Below are 17360 nucleotides of genomic sequence, written 5' to 3'. Positions count from 1 at the left end.
AGTTTTGCGACTTGGGGGGCATCACAGAACCTGTTGATTTATGATGTCTCCCCTGGACACCCAGCTTTAAAATTTCTCTCTTTTGTACTCTTTCCCTTTATTTCTCAGACCAGTTGACACTTAGGGAAAATAGAAAAGGACCCACGTTGAATATAGGGGGTGGGATTCCCCCGATAATTATATCTATTGCTGTAGTGCCAATTCCTCAGCCCTTCACCATCGCCTGGCAACCACTACTTAGATGTACGTTTTGTGTCTATGGGTTTGTTACTGTAATTTTTAAATTCATTAATGTCACTTTAATTCGGTTTCATTTCACATACAGTATATATGGTCAGGCCCGGTGGTTCACACCTGTACTCCCAGCACTTTGGGAGGCCAAAGCTGGTGGATCACTTGAGGTCAGGAGTTTGAGACCAGCCTGGCCAACATGGTAAAAACCTATCTCCATAAAAATACAAAAATTAGCTGACCGTGTTGCTGCATGCCTGTAATCCCAGCTACTCGGGAGGCTGAGGCAGGAGAATCATTTGAACCCGAGAGGCAGAGGTTGGAGTGAACCGAGATTGAGCCACTGCACTCTAGCCTGGGAGATGGAAGTGAAATCCTATCTCAAAAACAAACAAAAAAAAGCCCTCATATACGCAAAACATCTTTAGAGGCCTCATTTCTAAAAACTGTAGTGGGATCCCAAGGCAAAACGTTTCAGAAACACTGATGTAAGATTTGTGTTTTTTGTTTTGAGACGGGGTGTGCAGTGGCACCATCTCAGCTCACTGCAACCTACATCTCCCAGGTTCAAGCGATTCTCCTGCCTCAGCCTCCCGAGTAGCTGGGATTACAGGTGCGACACCACCCCCGGCTAATTTTTGTGTTTTTGGTAGAGATGGGGTTTCGCCATGTTGGCCAGACTGGTCTCGAGCTCCTCACCTCAGTGATCCCCCCACCTCAGCCTCCCAAAGTGCTGGGATTACAGGACTGAGCCACCAAGCCCGGCCTGGGTTTTGTTTTGTTGTTCCGTAGGGTGGAACATAATGTCTAAACCTGGGCCCTACCTACCTGGTGCTCAAAAGTGGAATGACAGTCCCTAGCCAACCTTTCACAAAGGACAGAGAGCTACTCAACGGACCGCTGTACCCTTAAAGACTGGGAACCGGAACCGCGGGTGAGTGGGACTGAATCACAGAACAAGCGTTTTCCACGCTTCGCCGACGTGCTGAGTCCCAAGTTATAAAGACAGGAACATCCCAGCTGCTCTCCTGGGCTGACATGGACGCGAAGGGACCTACAGTGGCCTTGGGCCCAGCAGGCAGCGAGTGCAACGTGACTACCCACAGTCCAGCCCCTGGGGCCCAGATCTACAGAACCGACCAGACGTGACAGCCCTTTGGCTGGGGCTGCAGTCCCACGATCCACACACAACGACTCTGTCTCCGCAGACGCGCCACCAACCACGGAGGCAAGAAACTGCAGAAAATGAAACGAAAGGGAGCCCAGTGCCGGGCGGCGCTCAGCAGCTCCCCCAACGGCCACCGTCGTCAACATCTCCGCGTAGGGGTTTGAACCGCAGCGCGCTCTCAGAGGTCAACGGTTGCGCGGCCCACGCGCGCGCATGCGTCCTGACCAGGGGAACCTTTTCTTGGAGACCCGGAGGCGAGCGCTGGAGGGCGGGATAGTGGCGAGCCACCCGCAGGAGCTTCCGGCGGCGCGTAGTCGTGATTGGTGGAGCCTGGGAGAGGGGGCGGGGCAACGGGGAATTCGAATGGGAGAGGCGGGCCCAAGGAGGGAGGGGAATGTCCGCGGGGGTCTCGACGCAGCAGAGGCAACGCGAGATGGCGGCAGCGGTAGCGGCAGCGGCAGCTACCTCAGGTACTTGAGCCCGGCCTGGGCAAGGCGGGCACCGACGTCTGGAGCTTAGTGGGAGTCATGCGTCGGAGTGTGGTCCAGGTTCCGCGGGTTGTCGCGGAGAGGCGGCCACAGCGCAGGGGCGGGGAGAGGGGGGACGGCGAGAGTGTGGGGTCGCGAGTTGGTCGGCCAGCCTGACTCCAGCCTTCTCCCTGTTTCCTGCTCTCTCCTTGGGTCAGTAGACTCGGGTCTCCGGCCCAGGCTCTTGGTTTGAACCCCGCGCACTTTGTGAGCTTCGGTTTCTTCCTCTGTGAAATGGGGGTCATGGCCTCGTCCCTGGAGATGACCTGAATAAGCAAGAGAAGAGTGGCGGACGCTCTAGCCACGAGGACGAGAAGGGAGCCGGAGGCGTGTTTTGGGAAGGGTTCTGTGTGGGACATGGTGTTTGGGTGCAGAGACATCCCTGAGAGATGCAGGAGGGCGGATTGAGGATCAGACCCGGCTGCTGCTGGGTTTGAGTTGACAGCGTAAGATGCTCTGCGATTACAATAAAACGAAATAAAAGGCTGAAGTTTCCTTTCACTCTAGCATGGAAGTGAATGCTATTTTAGGGTTAGAAAGGCTGTTAGGACACCCAAAATCTTGTATGTGAGTATTTGTTTACATGTGCCTGTCTAACCCGGAGACTTAGCCCTTGTCAGTGATGATGGTGGGCGCCATAGTAATTCATTGGAACCCTCGTTAGCCTCGTGGGGAAACAGACATTTAGGAGAATGCCTAACATGTAGAGCTCTTGCTATGTGCCAGGCACAGTTGTAGGCATTTTATGGTGGTGAACCATTTATTGTCCACACAATGCTATGAGGTTGTTACTATTACTGTCTTCGTTTTATACAGGAAACTGAGGTTAGTTTGTTCAGATTTAACGCAACTAGTAAATATTGGGGCCTGAATTCGCTCTCAAGGAGTCAGAGTGTAGAGCCTCTGCTCTTAACCATTATGCCCAAGTACATGCTGTCCCTGCTGGCTGAGCAGAGTCTCCCCTTACCCTGATGCACTGTGTCCGGTGCATGGTAGATATGAAAATGCCTGAATATAATGTCCCTTCCTCGAGGAACTTAAAATCTGTTTGAATAGAGTGTCACATACGCAGATGTAATATGAAACACAATGAGAGATGTGTATACACTGAGTGTGTGGAATCTGAAGTAAACCCTTGAGTAGAATACTCAAGGGGAGGACTTCATTCAGGGAGTGATACTTGAGATGGGTTTCAAAGGTTGGATAGGAGTTTGCCAGGCTTTGACTAAGAAGACAAGAACAGCAAGTGTTGATTTATGATGTAAAAGAGGCCAAAGATGCTCTCTTAGCTCAATTTCCTCATCAAGAGAAGGAAGAAGAGTGAGTGAAATTTAGGAATTGTAGAAGAAGAGAAAATTAATAATAATTGCTAGTCTGGTCCAAGCTCAAGGTTGCTTTTATCATGAAAGGGCTAGACTCTTGTGCTGTAAATAATTGTTTACATGTGGCCCTCCCTCTTCCCTCCTCCCCTGGACTGTGAGCTCTGGGGCAGGAATGGCAGTGAGCCACTTTCATGATGGAAATGAACAAGCCAGTGAGTAGAAGTTGATTCACTACATCTTAATTTTTTTCAGCAAATACTTCCTGAGGGCCTACTCCGCGCCAGGTGTTGGGGTTAGAAAGGTGAGCAGGATAAAACTTGTTCTCACAGTTGGCAGTCAGGTGGAGAAAGTGACAAACACGCAATAGTGGGGCGTGACAAATGCTTATGGAGGGGCTAACAAGAGCTGTGGGTGCACCTGATAAAGCCTTAGTGTCTACCAGGAAAGGGTTTTTGGTTTTGTTTTTTAAGAGGAATTAAGATGTGTTTACCTCAGTCACTCCAGGGTGGGGTGGGGAGCAGTGCAGATATTCTAGGGAGAGAGATTAACGTGGACAAAAACCCAAAGGTGCAAGAGAACTTAGAGTTTTGTAGGAAGTGAAGGAAATTCATCATGACTGGTAACTTACACTGCAAGGAAGGAAACAGAGGGAATGACTAGAGGGCAGGGAGACACCTTGCTACCATCAGCAAGGAAGGCTGTAAAGACCATGACCTTGGGCAGAGGTAGTGCAGTGGGAATGGAGAGAAGTGGACTTGTTCAAGAGAGATTTAAAGAAATAGACTTGGCAGATGTTAATGATGAACTGATGTGGGAGGTAAGAAACGTTGGAGTTAAAGACTCCCACTTTTGGGGTTGGTGCCATTCATTTACATCAGATCAAAGGAGGAGGCTGCAGAGAGATGGGGAAGGGAGGGTTCAGTTTAGGACAGGTGGAGTTTAAGAGGAGCCGTCTGCCAGGCTCACGCCTGTAATCCCAGCATCCCAGCACTTTGGGAGACCAAGGCGGGAGGATCAAGAGATCGAGACCATCTTGGCCAACATGGTGAAACCCCATCTCTAAAATTAATCAAAAATTAGCTGGGTGTGGTGGCATACGCACCTGTAGTCCCAGCTATTCGGGAGACAGAGGCAGGAGATTGCAGTGAGCCAAGAGCTCCACTGCACTCCAGCCTGGCGACAAAGTGGGACTCCGTCTCAAAAAAAAAAAGGAGCTGTCAGGGCAGCCATTCAGAATGTGGGTCTGCAGTAGAGCGCTCTTGTGCAGAACGTACAATAGTACTTATCGGCTGTAAGATGTTACTGAAGCCAAGAGGACAGGTGACCTGCCTACTGAGTGGTCTCAGCTGGGGGCAACTTTGTCCCTCACAGGACATTTGGAGATGTCTGGAGAGATTTTTAGTTGTTACAACTTGAGGGTGAGGGTGGAGAATGCTACTGGCATCTAGTAAGCCTGTGCTAACAGTCTAAATGCACAGGAGAGCCCCACAATAGGAATTAGCCAGCCCAAAATGTGAGTAGTGCTGAAGTTGAGAAACGCTGGTCTAGAGAAAGGATAGACAGATCCTAGGAAAAGCACTGGAGACTGGTAGAACTGAGGAGTGAACAGAGAACTGGGTAAGACAACCAGGAAGGTGGGGGGCATGGAAATGAAGGGAAAAGTGTGTTTCCCAAGAGTGTTGCATACTTCTGGGCGGTCCAACAGGATTGAGGCTGAGTATGCCTACTGGATCTAGCATTAGAGAGGTCATGGGTGACCCTGCTGAATAGTGAGGGCAGAAGCAAGTTGCAGGGATGGAGGAGTGGGTAGCAAGAGAAAGGGTGTAATAATAACAGCTAGGAACTGAGCAGTTGCTGCCAGGCACTGTGCTAAACATTGTATGTACATTATTACTTTGAATCCTCACATTCCTATGAGATGCAAAGGTGAAGGGACTGAGGAGCCTGAGGAGGGTTCATGTAAAGCACACTGGAGTTAGATCTTCATTTGAAGCTGTCACTCACTAGCTGTTGACCCTGGGCCAGTCAGCTAACCCCTCTATACTGAGGTTTCCTCATCTGGAAAATGGGAGATAGACATTAAAAAGCACTTACTAGCCTTTTACCAAATAACAGATAATGTTCAAAGCACTTTTACATGAATCACCTTAATTACTGTCCTAACAACCTAACAAGGAGGTATTTTTATTCCCATTTTGCAGGCAAGGAAATTGAGGCACTGGGATGGAAAATAATTTCCCTAGGTTACTTAGCTAGCTGTAAATGGCAGAGCTGGGATTTCAACCCAGGCCATTTTACCTTGAATAATGAACCTACCTACTATGTGCTAGTCACTGTGCTGCCACTTTACCTGGCACTTATTTTAATTATCTTTTTTTTTTTTTTTCTGAGACACAGTTTTGCTCTGTCACCCAGGCTGGAGTACAATGGCACGATCTCTGCTCACTGCAACCTCCACCTCCCGCATTCAAGCAATTCTTGTGCCTCAGCCTCCCAAGTAGCTGTGATTACAGGTGCACACCACCATACCTGACTAATTTTTGTACTTTTAGTAGAGCCAGGGTTTCACCACCAGGCTGATCTCAAACTCCTGACCTCAGGTGATCCGCCCACCTGGCCTCCCAAAGTGCTGGGATTACAGGCTTGAACCACCACGCCAGGCCAAATTCTCAAAAAACCCAAGGCCCACCCCCAACCTTATTTTACAGACAAGGAAACCTAAGGTCCAAGGTCACAAACTAATAAATGTCAGAGTTGGAATTGAAGTCCAGTTCTGTCTGACCAGTGTCTACCCTCTACCTCATCACTGACTTCCCCTTCCCCTTAGATTGATCACTGCACTTCCTTAAGTGCCTCTATATCTGCCATCTTTCTGTTCTTTCTGCTCTCCTGTGAAAGCAGGCAGAGGAGGGTTCTGCACATATTTTTGACAAGTCAGTGCACCTTAATTTTCTGTCTACACACATGCATCTGCAGGTTTTTACCTGCTTGCTCCTGACTTTCAGGATTACCATGAGGAACATATGAGAACTACATGCCCAAGCGCTTTGCTACCATAACGTGAGAAATGGTATTAGTAGCCCCATTTATCAGATGATGGAATGGAGGTTCAATTTTTGAAACAGGCCATCTGCTTATGGGCATGCCTGCCTTACTTAGATGTAAGATTCTTTCTTTTTTTTTTTTGAGACGAAGTCTCGCTCTGCTGCCCAGGCTGGAGTGCAGTGGCGCAATCTCCGCTCATTGCAAGCTCCACCTCCTGGATTCAGGCCATTTTCCTGCCTCAGCCTCCCGAGTAGCTGGGACTACATGCGCCTGCAACCACTCCTGGCTAATTTTTTTGTATTTTAGTAGAGATGGGGTTTCATCGTGTTAGCCAGGATGGTCTCGATCTCCTGACCTCGTGATCTGATCTGCCTGCCTTGGCCTCCCAAAGTGCTAGGATTACAGGCGTGAGCCACCGTGCCCGGTCTAGGCGTAAGATTCTTTCTAGGTGTCATCTATCTGCCTTTTCGTCTTGCTGTTTCTGTGTTGGCTACATATACCAGCCAGCCTTTTGCCTTCTGCGAGGCCTATGGCTCCTAGCAACCAGCTGCTACCACCAGCAAGGAAGGGATAGAGCTGCCAGGAGCTTTCCCAATTAGTACATAATAGGGAAGCAATACAGCATCCTATTAAAAGAGTTTTAGAGGGGAAGAGGTCTAGGTTTGAATTCCACTATGAGCTACAGTATGTTATCCTCTAACATAAATAGAGTAATACTCTCATTAGATGTTTTCAACTCACTTAACCCCCACAAAAAGAGAGGCCTTTTCTTTTTTTAAGTTTTATCTTCATTGTGTTTTCCGATGATACAAAATAATTCAGTTGCCAATTCTTTAAAAAAAAAAAAAAAAAAGGCCGGGCGCGGTGGCTCAAGCCTGTAATCCCAGCACTTTGGGAGGCCGAGACGGGCGGATCACAAGGTCAGGAGATCGAGACCATCCTGGCTAACATGGTGAAACCCCGTCTCTACTAAAAATACAAAAAAACTAGCCGGGCGAGGTGGCGGGCGCCTGTAGTCCCAGCTACTCGGGAGGCTGAGGCAGGAGAATGGCGTGAACCCGGGAGGCGGAGCTTGCAGTGAGCTGAGATCCGGCCACTGCACTCCAGCCTGGGCGACAGAGCGAGACTCCGTCTCAAAAAAAAAAAAAAATAAAAAAAAATAAAAAAAAAAAAAAAAGACTTGATTTAATCATCTGAAGCAAATTCAGGGATAAGTTTACATGAGAGAAGAATTGCATGTCGGTGGTTTTTGCAGAACCCACATAATTCCCCATGTTAACGAGAAAGATCATCGTTAACAGTTTGCAAGGGGGGTGGGTCTGTGAGTGTACATACATCTCAATACATATTAGAAACCCCAGTTAAGAAATGGAGGTACACAGGCTGGGTGGGGTAGCTTACACCTGTAATCCCAGCACTTTGGGAGGCCAAGGTGGGGAGATCACTTGAGGTCAGGAATTCGAGACCAGCCTGGCCAACATGGTGAAACCCTGTTTCTACCAAAGATACAAAAACTAGCCAGGAGTGGTGTTGGGCACTTGTAATCCCATCTACTCGAGAGGCTGAGGTAGGAGGATCGCTTGAACCTGGGAGGTGGAGGTTGCAGTGAGCTGAGATCATGCTACTGCACTCCAGCCTGGGTGACAGAACAAGACTGTCTCAAAAAAAAAAAAAAAAAGCACAGAAAAGTCTGGCAATTCGCTGTATGGTTTAGGTTTCGGTCAGATGTCAACCCTTTTAATCCTTAGAACAACCCTGTGAGGTGCTGGTCTACTTCACCCTTGGCAATTCAAAACATGTCCTGGGGCAGGCATAGTGGCTCCTGCCTATAATTCCAGCACTTTGGGAGGCTGAGGTAGGAGGATCGCTGGAGCCCAGGAGTTGAAGACAAGCCTGGGTAACCTAGTGAGATTCCATCCCTCTCTCCCTCTTTTTTTTTTTTTTTTTTAAGTGCCCAGCATCACCTGGGAGCTTGTGAGAAATGCAGAATCTTGGGCATCACCCCAGGGAGACTGAGACCAAATCCAGGTTTTCACAAGATCCTCCAGGTTATTTTGTCTGAGAAGCCTGCTATACACCCCGCTGGACTTGCTTGTAGAGCAGGGAAGGCACTGAGGCCAAGCTTAGGGGTGTCCATAACATGACCAGGGCAGAATGAACTTCTCTAACATGAGCTGTGGCCCCCAGCCTGCCCAGCAAAGTTGGTCCCTGCTTCTTCTGCCACCACCATACTTCATGCCTAAAAGTGATTTTCTCTCCTCCAGGAGCTGGTCGCTGTCGGCTAAGCAAGATTGGGGCTAGTCGTCGTCCACCTCCAGCTCGCGTAAGGGTGGCTGTGCGACTGCGGCCATTTGTGGATGGAACAGCTGGAGCAAGCGATCCCCCCTGTGTGCGGGGCATGGACAGCTGCTCTCTAGAGATTGCTAACTGGAGGAACCACCAGGAGACTCTCAAATACCAGTAAGGTTCAGGCCACTCCTCTTCCCTCATGCCATCACCTCCCTCTCCTAGGCCTGCCCATGTTATCACTTCCCCAGAGAGTTTCTCCGACCTGCCTCCCCAGGATCCTTGCTCCCTCCTTAACACCGCTTTGTTTCCTAAGCCTTCACTGTTCACTAGGAAATGTTCACAGGTGTCCCCCGTGATGGCCCCTCTCTGGGATACTGTAGGGAGAGATGAGAGGTTAAATCAGACGTATGTTACTGTGCACAGAGAGGGAGTAGCAATGAAGGTGAGCAGGTGAGCCCCACGTAGAGGCTATGGGACACAGGGGGAGGGTTGGGGGAACACAGACCAGCCAGCCAGCCTACCCAAGCTGCAGCTGGGTAGTGTCAGAGAAGACCACCCAGATATGGGGACAGAACTCACAAGGGCAGCTACTTTATAATCCTACTGGGGATTTCAAGTTCAAACTCCTTGGGCTGTTTTTCTAGGCAGGGGCTGGCAAACCATGGCCTGCAGGTCAAATCTGATCAGGAGTAAGATTTTCAGTAAATAAAATTTTATCGTTTATTTACATATTGTCTATAGCTGCTTTCTGACTACAGTGGCAGAGTTGAGTAGTTGTAAAAGGAACACATGGCCCACAAAGCCTAAAATGTGTACAGTCTGCCTTTTTACAGAAGTTTGCTAGCTCCCATACTAGACCGTTAACAATTTGGGCTTCAGTTTCTTTCCAGCCTCATTCCCTCAACATATACTAAACTCCTTGCTGTGGCCTAAGTTGCAGCTTCTCCACCAGAACGCAGTGAATATGTGATTGGTATGTGGAGTCTAGTCCAGTCGTACGCAGCATCCTCTATATTCCCCGTTACGGTTTAAAATACAATGTTCTACACATGTGGCCTTGTGAAAAAGATTGGGAAGCCTTGCTTTTGTGTTATTCTTGATTCTTAGAGTTTCTTTCTTTGGTCAAAATCTTCCTTCCTTGAGCAGAATCAGTTACTCCTTCAAGAGTGTGTTCTTATCTTCGTTTCCTAAATCACAGCAGTGTGGATATCTATCCTACCAGACTGCAAAACTCTAAGAGCAAGGATATCAGATCCATCTCTGTATTCCTAACACCAATAGAGAGATGAGGATGGAGTAGGTGTTAGGTGGATGCTTTTTAAGGTCTTTGTACAAGAAAGCAGATAGAGACATTCTCTTAAATCCAAGATCCAGATGAGAGTAGAATCCCTTACCCACCCCCACCCCACTCTACCCCTTACATACACACAGACATACTAATGTATTTCTTTCTTCCTGCAGGTTTGATGCCTTCTATGGGGAGAGGAGTACTCAGCAGGACATCTATGCAGGTTCAGTGCAGCCCATCCTAAGGCACTTGCTGGAAGGGCAGAATGCTAGCGTGCTTGCCTATGGACCCACAGGAGCTGGTGAGGGAGCCAGAAAAGAAACAGTTATGGGTCAGAAAGGGCTGGGGAACCAGAGAGGAAAATCTCACAGCTTTCTCCACTCTCTCCCCAGGGAAGACGCACACAATGCTGGGCAGTCCAGAGCAACCTGGGGTGATCCCGCGGGCTCTCATGGACCTCCTGCAGCTCACAAGGGAGGAGGGCGCCGAGGGCCGGCCATGGGCCCTTTCTGTCACTATGTCCTACCTAGAGATCTACCAGGAGAAGGTGAGGCCCCGTGCTGGTTGGGAGAGGAGCAACAAAGGGTCAAAGTAAGACCTGGTTCTAGAAAATGAAGCTCTGCTCTAGCAGGGAGGTAAGGTGAGACCTAGAAAGACAGAGGCTGGGGTAGCAGATGGTACAACTCCGAGAATAGAACAGAGAAAGGAAACTGATCCCCAGAAAGCAGCCGCCTCTGTATAGAGAATTGCCCTTCCCCTTCACTGCTTACACAGGTATTAGACCTACTGGACGCTACATCAGGAGACCTGGTGATCCGAGAAGACTGCCGGGGGAACATCCTGATTCCGGGTCTCACCCAGAAGCCCATCACTAGCTTTGCTGATTTTGAGCGGCACTTCCTGCCAGCCAGTCGAAATCGGACTGTAGGAGCCACCCGGCTCAACCAGCGCTCCTCCCGCAGTCATGCTGTGCTCCTGGTCAAGGTGAGGCCACAGACGGGCGAGGACCTGGGAAGCCCAGGAGCCTGAGGTAAGCATGAGACCTTTGTTCTTACCCCAGGTGGACCAGCGGGAACGTTTGGCCCCATTTCGCCAGCGAGAGGGAAAACTCTACCTGATTGACTTGGCTGGGTCAGAGGACAACCGGCGCACAGGCAACAAGGGACTTCGGCTAAAAGAGAGTGGTGCCATCAACGCCTCCCTGTTTGTCCTGGGCAAGGTGGTAGATGCGCTGAATCAGGGCCTCCCTCGTGTACCTTACCGGGACAGCAAGCTCACTCGCCTATTGCAGGTCAGACCCTCCTGTCTCAGGGAAGAAGGGGCTGCAGAAGGAGGTTCTCAGGCCTGCTGTGGGGTGGGGAATAGCGGTTGAGGCATAGGAAGGCTGGGCTTTTGACCCACCCACTGCCTGGTCCCACCCTCAGGACTCTCTGGGTGGCTCAGCCCACAGCATCCTTATTGCCAACATTGCCCCTGAGAGACATTTCTACCTAGACACAGTCTCTGCACTCAACTTTGCTGCCAGAACGAAGGAGGTGATCAACCGGCCTTTTACCAATGAGAGCCTGCAGCCTCATGGTGAGAACTAGGGGAGGCAGGAGTGGAAATGCTGGGTCTGGAAATCAGGGAGTTTGTTGAAACCACCAAGCATCAGCACAGAGGCTGACCACCCCCGATCCCTCTCTCCACCCTATCCTCCAATCATCTAGTCTTGGGACCTGTTAAGCTGTCTCAGAAAGAATTGCTTGGTCCACCAGAGGCAAAGAAAGCTCGAGGCCCTGAGGAAGAGGAGATTGGGAGTGCTGAGCCCATGGCAGCTTCAGCCTCTGCCTCCCAGAAACTCAGGTGAGCAGTGGGCCTTGGGTGTATCTCCTTCCTGATGTGTGGCTTAGCAGCAGAGCTGCAATGCCTGTCAGATTCTTGAGCAGAGACAGCTGTGATCTTGTTCCTCTCCCATTAAATTCACCATAGACCGGGTGTGGCGGCTCACTCCTGTAATCCCAGCACTTTGGGAGGCCGAGGTTGGGTGGATCACCTGAGGTCAGGAGTTCGAGACCAGCCTGGCCAACGTGGTGAAACCCCATCTGTACTAAAAAATACAAAAAGTAGTCGGGTGTGGTGGCGTGTGCCTGTAATCCCAGCTACTCGGGAGGCTGAGGCAGGAGAATCCCTTGAACCCAGGAAGCTGAGGTTGCAGGGAGCTGAGATTGCGGCCACTGCACTCCAGCCTGGGCAACAGAGCAAGACTCTATCTCAAAGTAAAGAAATAAATTCACCCCCGGCTGGGCACGGTGACTCACGCCTGTAATCCCAACACTTTGGGAGGCCAAGGCAAGCGGATCACCTGAGGTCAGGAGTTCAAGACCAGCCTGGCCAACATGGCGAAACCCTGTCTCTACTAAAAATACAAAAATTAGCCGGGCATGGTAGTGGGCGCCTGTAATCCTAGCTACTCGGAAGGCTGAGGCAGGGAGAGTTGCATGAATCTGGGAGGTGGAGGCTGCAGTGAGCCGAGATCAAGCCACTAAATACTCCAGCCTAGGTGAGAGAGCAAGACTCCGTCTCAATAAATAAATACATACATAAATTCCCCCCAGATTCTACTCCGTTGAATCACTAAAGTCTAAGATAAATCTCTCCACAGTGCTGCTGCCTTGGGGACCTAAGGAGGCCTCCTCCTGGGGATCCTTTCCATTTTCCAATCTCTTTAGCCCTCAGCAAAACTTCTTGCTTTGGGACAGCTGTTTCAAGGATGAGCATTTTTGCTTCTGGTTCAAGGAGTGATCTGGATCAGATCTTTCAGATCCATGAGAGAAAAGCAAAGGAGACTTGGAAGAGCTGTCCCCCTGACACCACCTGGTCTGTGTGTCAGTGTCCAGCTTCTCCATGACTCTCTGGGGAGCCAACTGCTGTCCTAACTGCTTCTACCCTCAATCCAGACAAAGCCTCTAAGTCCTTTGTGTCACCTCCTGACCCAACTCCAATCACTCCATCTCATGGCCCAGTATGTACTAATCCTCAGGTCATCTCTATTCAGAAGTCTTGCTTTCTGTGTCTGGCCACTTAGCCCTTGTGCTGTTCCCTCCAACCCCCAGAAGCCAGTTGCAGTTTTAACTTTGCCCTGTTTCTACCCCTAGCCCAAATAAAGCCTGTGAACTACTGAACAGAGGTGACCTGAGGAGGCCAAGGGTTAGTGCCCACTCTGTCCCAGGGGGCTACTGTAGTTAAGGAAGATGCCACACACAAGAAGATGCTTGTGCACTCATGACCCAATCTCTCAGTCTTGTCTTTCCCAAACCATCTGTCAGCACTCTCCACTGCTGTGTGCACCCAGAAATGTGCACAGGTAAGCTCTCTGTCAGACAGGCACTCTGAGTAAGGGGAAGCTCAGAGTGGGCACAACAAACCCAGCAGACCCAGAGCTTGGGGGGCTCACAGGAGAGGAAGTTAGATGGGAACGTCAGTATGTGATACCAGGTGGAGAATTTAGAATCAGGAAGGAGTAGCTGCTGCTGCTGTGAGAGCCAGGAAGGAAGAGAGATGACTTCTAGTGTTTGCCCACATATGTTCTGATCCTCTTTTTCCAAGGCACTGGCGTGGAAAGCACAGGAGTGTCCCTGTCCTCCAGGAACCAGTTCACAGCATAGGAAGGGAGATGCGAGTGTCATGGGAAAGGTGGCATCAAACTGACCTGGAAAGATCATTGATACAGATGTGAGGAGGTGTGGGGCAAGATTCCAGGCAAAATAAATTAATGTTAGACATTGCTGATTGGGCGCGGTGGCCCACACCTGTAATCCCAGCACTTTGGGAGGCCAGGGTGGGTGGATCACTTGAGCCCAGGAGTTAAAGACGAGCCTGAGCAACATAGTAAGATCCCATCTCTACAAAAAAATAAAAAAAAAATTAGCTGGGCTTGGTGGTATGCACCTGTGGACCCAGCTACTCAGGAGGCTGAGGCAGGAGGATTGCTTAAGCCCTGGGGGGGCCAAGGCTATAGTGAGCTGTGATCTGAACACTGCACTCCAGCCTGGGTGACAGAGGAAGACCCTGTCTCAAAAAAAGAAGAATGTTAAGCCTTACCATGCTCAGAGTCAGTCAGGACTGTGCTTGAACAGGCCTTCCCTGCTGCCCACAGGATATAGGCTTGGCAGCTGAGGTCTTCAGTGGATTTCAAAGCCCTTCTGAAGATGGCATCTTCTGTGATGTTTTCCCCAACTGCTCCTCCAGATGGTCAGGCATTGCCCTGGCAGTCACCTTATGGTCTCTTGATTTCCTCAGTAGACGGTACTTCCAGGCAGTGTCTTAGATCTCTCATACCTGGCACTGTGATTTCCTGGCATTCCTGAGCAGTCACTTCACCTGATGAAGACACTGCACCCAGAGAAATTGGATGCCTAGCAAGTTAACATTAGGTTCTGGAGCTACAGGATATGCCAAGTTAAGGTGTGGTGAGGGGAGTCCTGCTGCTGTAGGTGATGAGGGAGGAGGTAGGTGGAGAGCAACTTATTTGTCTGCTCAGCCCCCTGCAGAAGCTAAGCAGCATGGACCCGGCCATGCTGGAGCGCCTCCTGAGCTTGGACCGTCTGCTGGCCTCCCAGGGGAGCCAGGGAGCCCCTCTGTTGAGTACCCCAAAGCGAGAGCGGATGGTGCTCATGAAGACCGTGGAAGAGAAAGACCTGGAGATTGAGGTAGGTGTTTTAGGGATGTGGGAGCTGGGATTCCTGTTGGTGTTGAGAAGCAATACTCGAATCTTCAGACAGGGAAGGACACTCAGGCTGGACTAGAGTCCAGTTTTCTCCCAATACCGGAAGTTCTCCAGCTTCTCCTTGAATGTCCTTAACATGGCTGAACTTTGACAGACAATTGAGATCAGATGTGAGGGGGTGAGAAGAAAAAGTTCAAAGTAAAAGCAACAAATGTTAAACATTACATTTCCTAAAGCCCAGCTCAGTTAATGGAGGACTCTGCTTGAAAAGCCTTTTCCTTCAATATTTGCAGAAGCTTGTTCCACCTCTGGGTAGCCCCTTGATCACAGAAAGCTCTTAATTATGTTAGGCTCCACCTGTCTCCTGGTAACCTCCCATTGGTCCTAGCCCTGCCCTCTGGGGCCTCAGAGCCTTGCATACTCACCCTGATAACCCACTGCCCTTCAGGCTGCCCTGGAGTTGGGTCTGGGTCACATCTCCCCGATCCTTTCCAACAGAGGCTTAAGATGAAACAAAAAGAACTGGAGGCCAAGGTGTTGGCCCAGAAGGCTGAAGACTCAAAGGAAAAGGAAAACCATTGTCCCACGATACTCCGGCCCCTTTTGCATCGCACAGTCACAGTGGCAAAGCCCCTGAAAAAGGCTGTGGTGATGCCCCTACAGCTAAGTAAGTTTGACTCCAGGGGATAGGGGGACCAAGGCAGCTGAGATCCCATAAGGCAGGAAGTGTTAGGAGCAGCTGTCTCCATGTCATTTGTGTTCTCCCACCACATACCAGTCCCTGGGAGGGGTGAGGAGACTCTGAGGCAGCGCTGGGGGTGCTCTGCCCTCGGGTGTTTAGTACAGTGGGATGGACAAACAAGTAGAGGATTGAAGACAATGGAAGACTGAAATTACTTTAAATGCGGGTATAAAAAAGGTCATGTGGAAACACAACAGGTTAACTCAGGGTGGAGGGAAGCTGGGGAATCAGAAATGGAAGAACCAAAGGGCTACCAGGGAGGGTGAAAAGTACCCTTTGCCTTGACTCCAATCAATTCTCAATTCCTACTTTCAGTTCAGGAGCAGGCAGCATCCCCAAATGCCGAGATCCATATCCTGAAGAATAAAGGCCGGAAGAGAAAGGTGAAAGTAGCTGGGGGCTTAGGCTACACCTGGAGCCCAGAAGTAAGGGGGAGTAGGCTCTAGGGGGAGGAGCGTTGGCCTTGGGGTTAAACGAACTGGGTGATGGCCGCCAGTTATTAACAGGCCTCAGCCGGGTGCGGTGGCTTAAGCCTGTAATCCCAGCACTTTGGGAGGCTGAGACGGGCGGATCACGAGGTCAGGAGATCAAGACCATCCTGGCTAACACGGCGAAACCCCGTCTCTACTAAAAAATACAAAAAAAAAAAAAACTAGCCGGGTGAGGTGGCGGGCGCCTGTAGTCCCAGCTACTCGGGAGGCTGAGGCAGAATGGCATAAACCCGGGAGGTGGAGCTTGCAGTGAGTTGAGATCCGGCCACTGCACTCCAGCCTGGGCGACAGAGTGAGACTCCATCTCAAAAAAAAAAAAAAAAAAAAAAACCAGGCCTCAATTGCTTACCCCTGGAATGTGGTGATGAATGGGTCCTTGCAGGGCATTTAGGGTGGAAGGCAGTGATATAGATGTACCTCACAGAGCGGATGTTCCACTGTGTAGCCTGGCTTCTGCCCTCTACAAGCTTAAGAGGGAAAACTTAGGGAACCTAAGCACTCAAGAATGAAACCACACGTGCACACGCGTGCATACCCAGAATTGAACACCACTAGAAGAACTACCCAAACACTGAGATGGTTGGGGGGAGGTATTTATTTATTTTCTCCCATGTACTTTTGAAAGAGCTTATTCTTTCCCTTTTAGAGATGAGGGACCAGATTTAAGAGCTTATTTTGTGCTTTTCATTAACTCACTTGATCTCCACAGCAACTCCATGAGAAAGGTGCTAATATTACCACTGAGTACTAAATAGTATCTCAGTTTCACTAGTTGCATAATGAGAATTAACCCAGAGAGTGACCTGAAGGCGGGATTTTGGACACAACTTGAGGAGGAGAGGAAGAGGCTGCAGCGCAGGAGGTCGCTGGTGCTGGGCTCCTAGTTTTGGCAGAAGAGCCCAAAGCACTTGGCTGCCCTGCGTGTCACTCACCTCCCTTTGTCTCCCAGGTGGAGTCCCTGGATGCCCCAGAGCCTGAGGAGAAGGCTGAGGACTGCTGGGAGCTACAGATCAGCCCGGAGCTACTGGCTCATGGGCGCCAAAAAATATTGGATCTGCTGAACGAAGGCTCAGCACGGGATCTCCGCAGTCTTCAGCGTATTGGCCCGAAGAAGGCTCAGCTAATCGTGGGATGGCGGGAGCTTCACGGCCCCTTCAGCCAGGTACCAGCCCACTGGACAGGGACAGGGCAGGGAGCTGGGGAGACCAGGCACCCCTGAGACCCCGTCCCCCATCCATCCTGTCCCGCCAGGTGGAGGACCTGGAACGCGTGGAGGGCATAACGGGGAAACAGATGGAGTCCTTCCTCAAGGTGAGGTCACGGCCCTGCCCCTCCTCTGCGTGTCCTGCGCCCCGCGTCCCTCTCTAACGTCGCTGCCCCCCTCCCTCCTGTGTTGCAGGCAAACATCCTGGGTCTCGCCGCCGGCCAGCGCTGTGGCCCCTCCTGACCGTCGTCTCTTCACTCCGCCTTTTTAAATCCTTGTATAACCCCGTGTTGTGTAAATACAGTTTTTTCTCTGGTGCTTCCGCCTGATTTTTGGGGCTGTGGG

At 50.4% G+C, this 17360-nt stretch overlaps 2 protein-coding genes across 5 annotated transcripts in view; one reads left to right on the top strand and one right to left on the bottom strand.

The window, feature by feature from the left end:
* The window catches only part of ZNF48 (zinc finger protein 48), a 242055-nt gene that overhangs the window by 221591 nt on the left and 3104 nt on the right, over positions 1 to 17360 (bottom strand). The gene's annotated exons all lie outside the window — the stretch shown is intronic.
* Positions 1819 to 17332, top strand: KIF22 (kinesin family member 22). 4 transcript variants are annotated; one of them, XM_001104204.5, is made up of 15 exons: positions 1819 to 1869; positions 3501 to 3549; positions 8558 to 8753; positions 10044 to 10171; positions 10263 to 10417; positions 10645 to 10854; positions 10931 to 11161; positions 11295 to 11448; positions 11580 to 11715; positions 14393 to 14561; positions 15077 to 15245; positions 15636 to 15703; positions 16761 to 16973; positions 17063 to 17122; positions 17211 to 17332. In XM_001104204.5, the coding sequence occupies exons 3-15, from the start codon at positions 8692 to 8694 to the stop codon at positions 17256 to 17258; spliced, it is 1803 nt and encodes a 600-aa protein (XP_001104204.3). In that variant the 5' UTR covers positions 1819 to 1869; positions 3501 to 3549; positions 8558 to 8691; the 3' UTR covers positions 17259 to 17332. The 4 variants fall into 4 exon arrangements, with proteins under 4 accessions (XP_001104204.3, XP_014981433.3, XP_077841913.1 ...); XM_015125947.3 differs by lacking the exon at positions 3501 to 3549; XM_077985787.1 differs by lacking the exons at positions 1819 to 1869; positions 3501 to 3549 and adding an exon at positions 1964 to 2079.

The sequence above is a fragment of the Macaca mulatta genome, chromosome 20, assembly GCF_049350105.2.
Source record: "Macaca mulatta isolate MMU2019108-1 chromosome 20, T2T-MMU8v2.0, whole genome shotgun sequence".
In the NCBI taxonomy this organism is placed as follows: domain Eukaryota; kingdom Metazoa; phylum Chordata; class Mammalia; order Primates; family Cercopithecidae; genus Macaca; species Macaca mulatta.
This window is presented reverse-complemented; position numbering and strand designations above follow the sequence as displayed.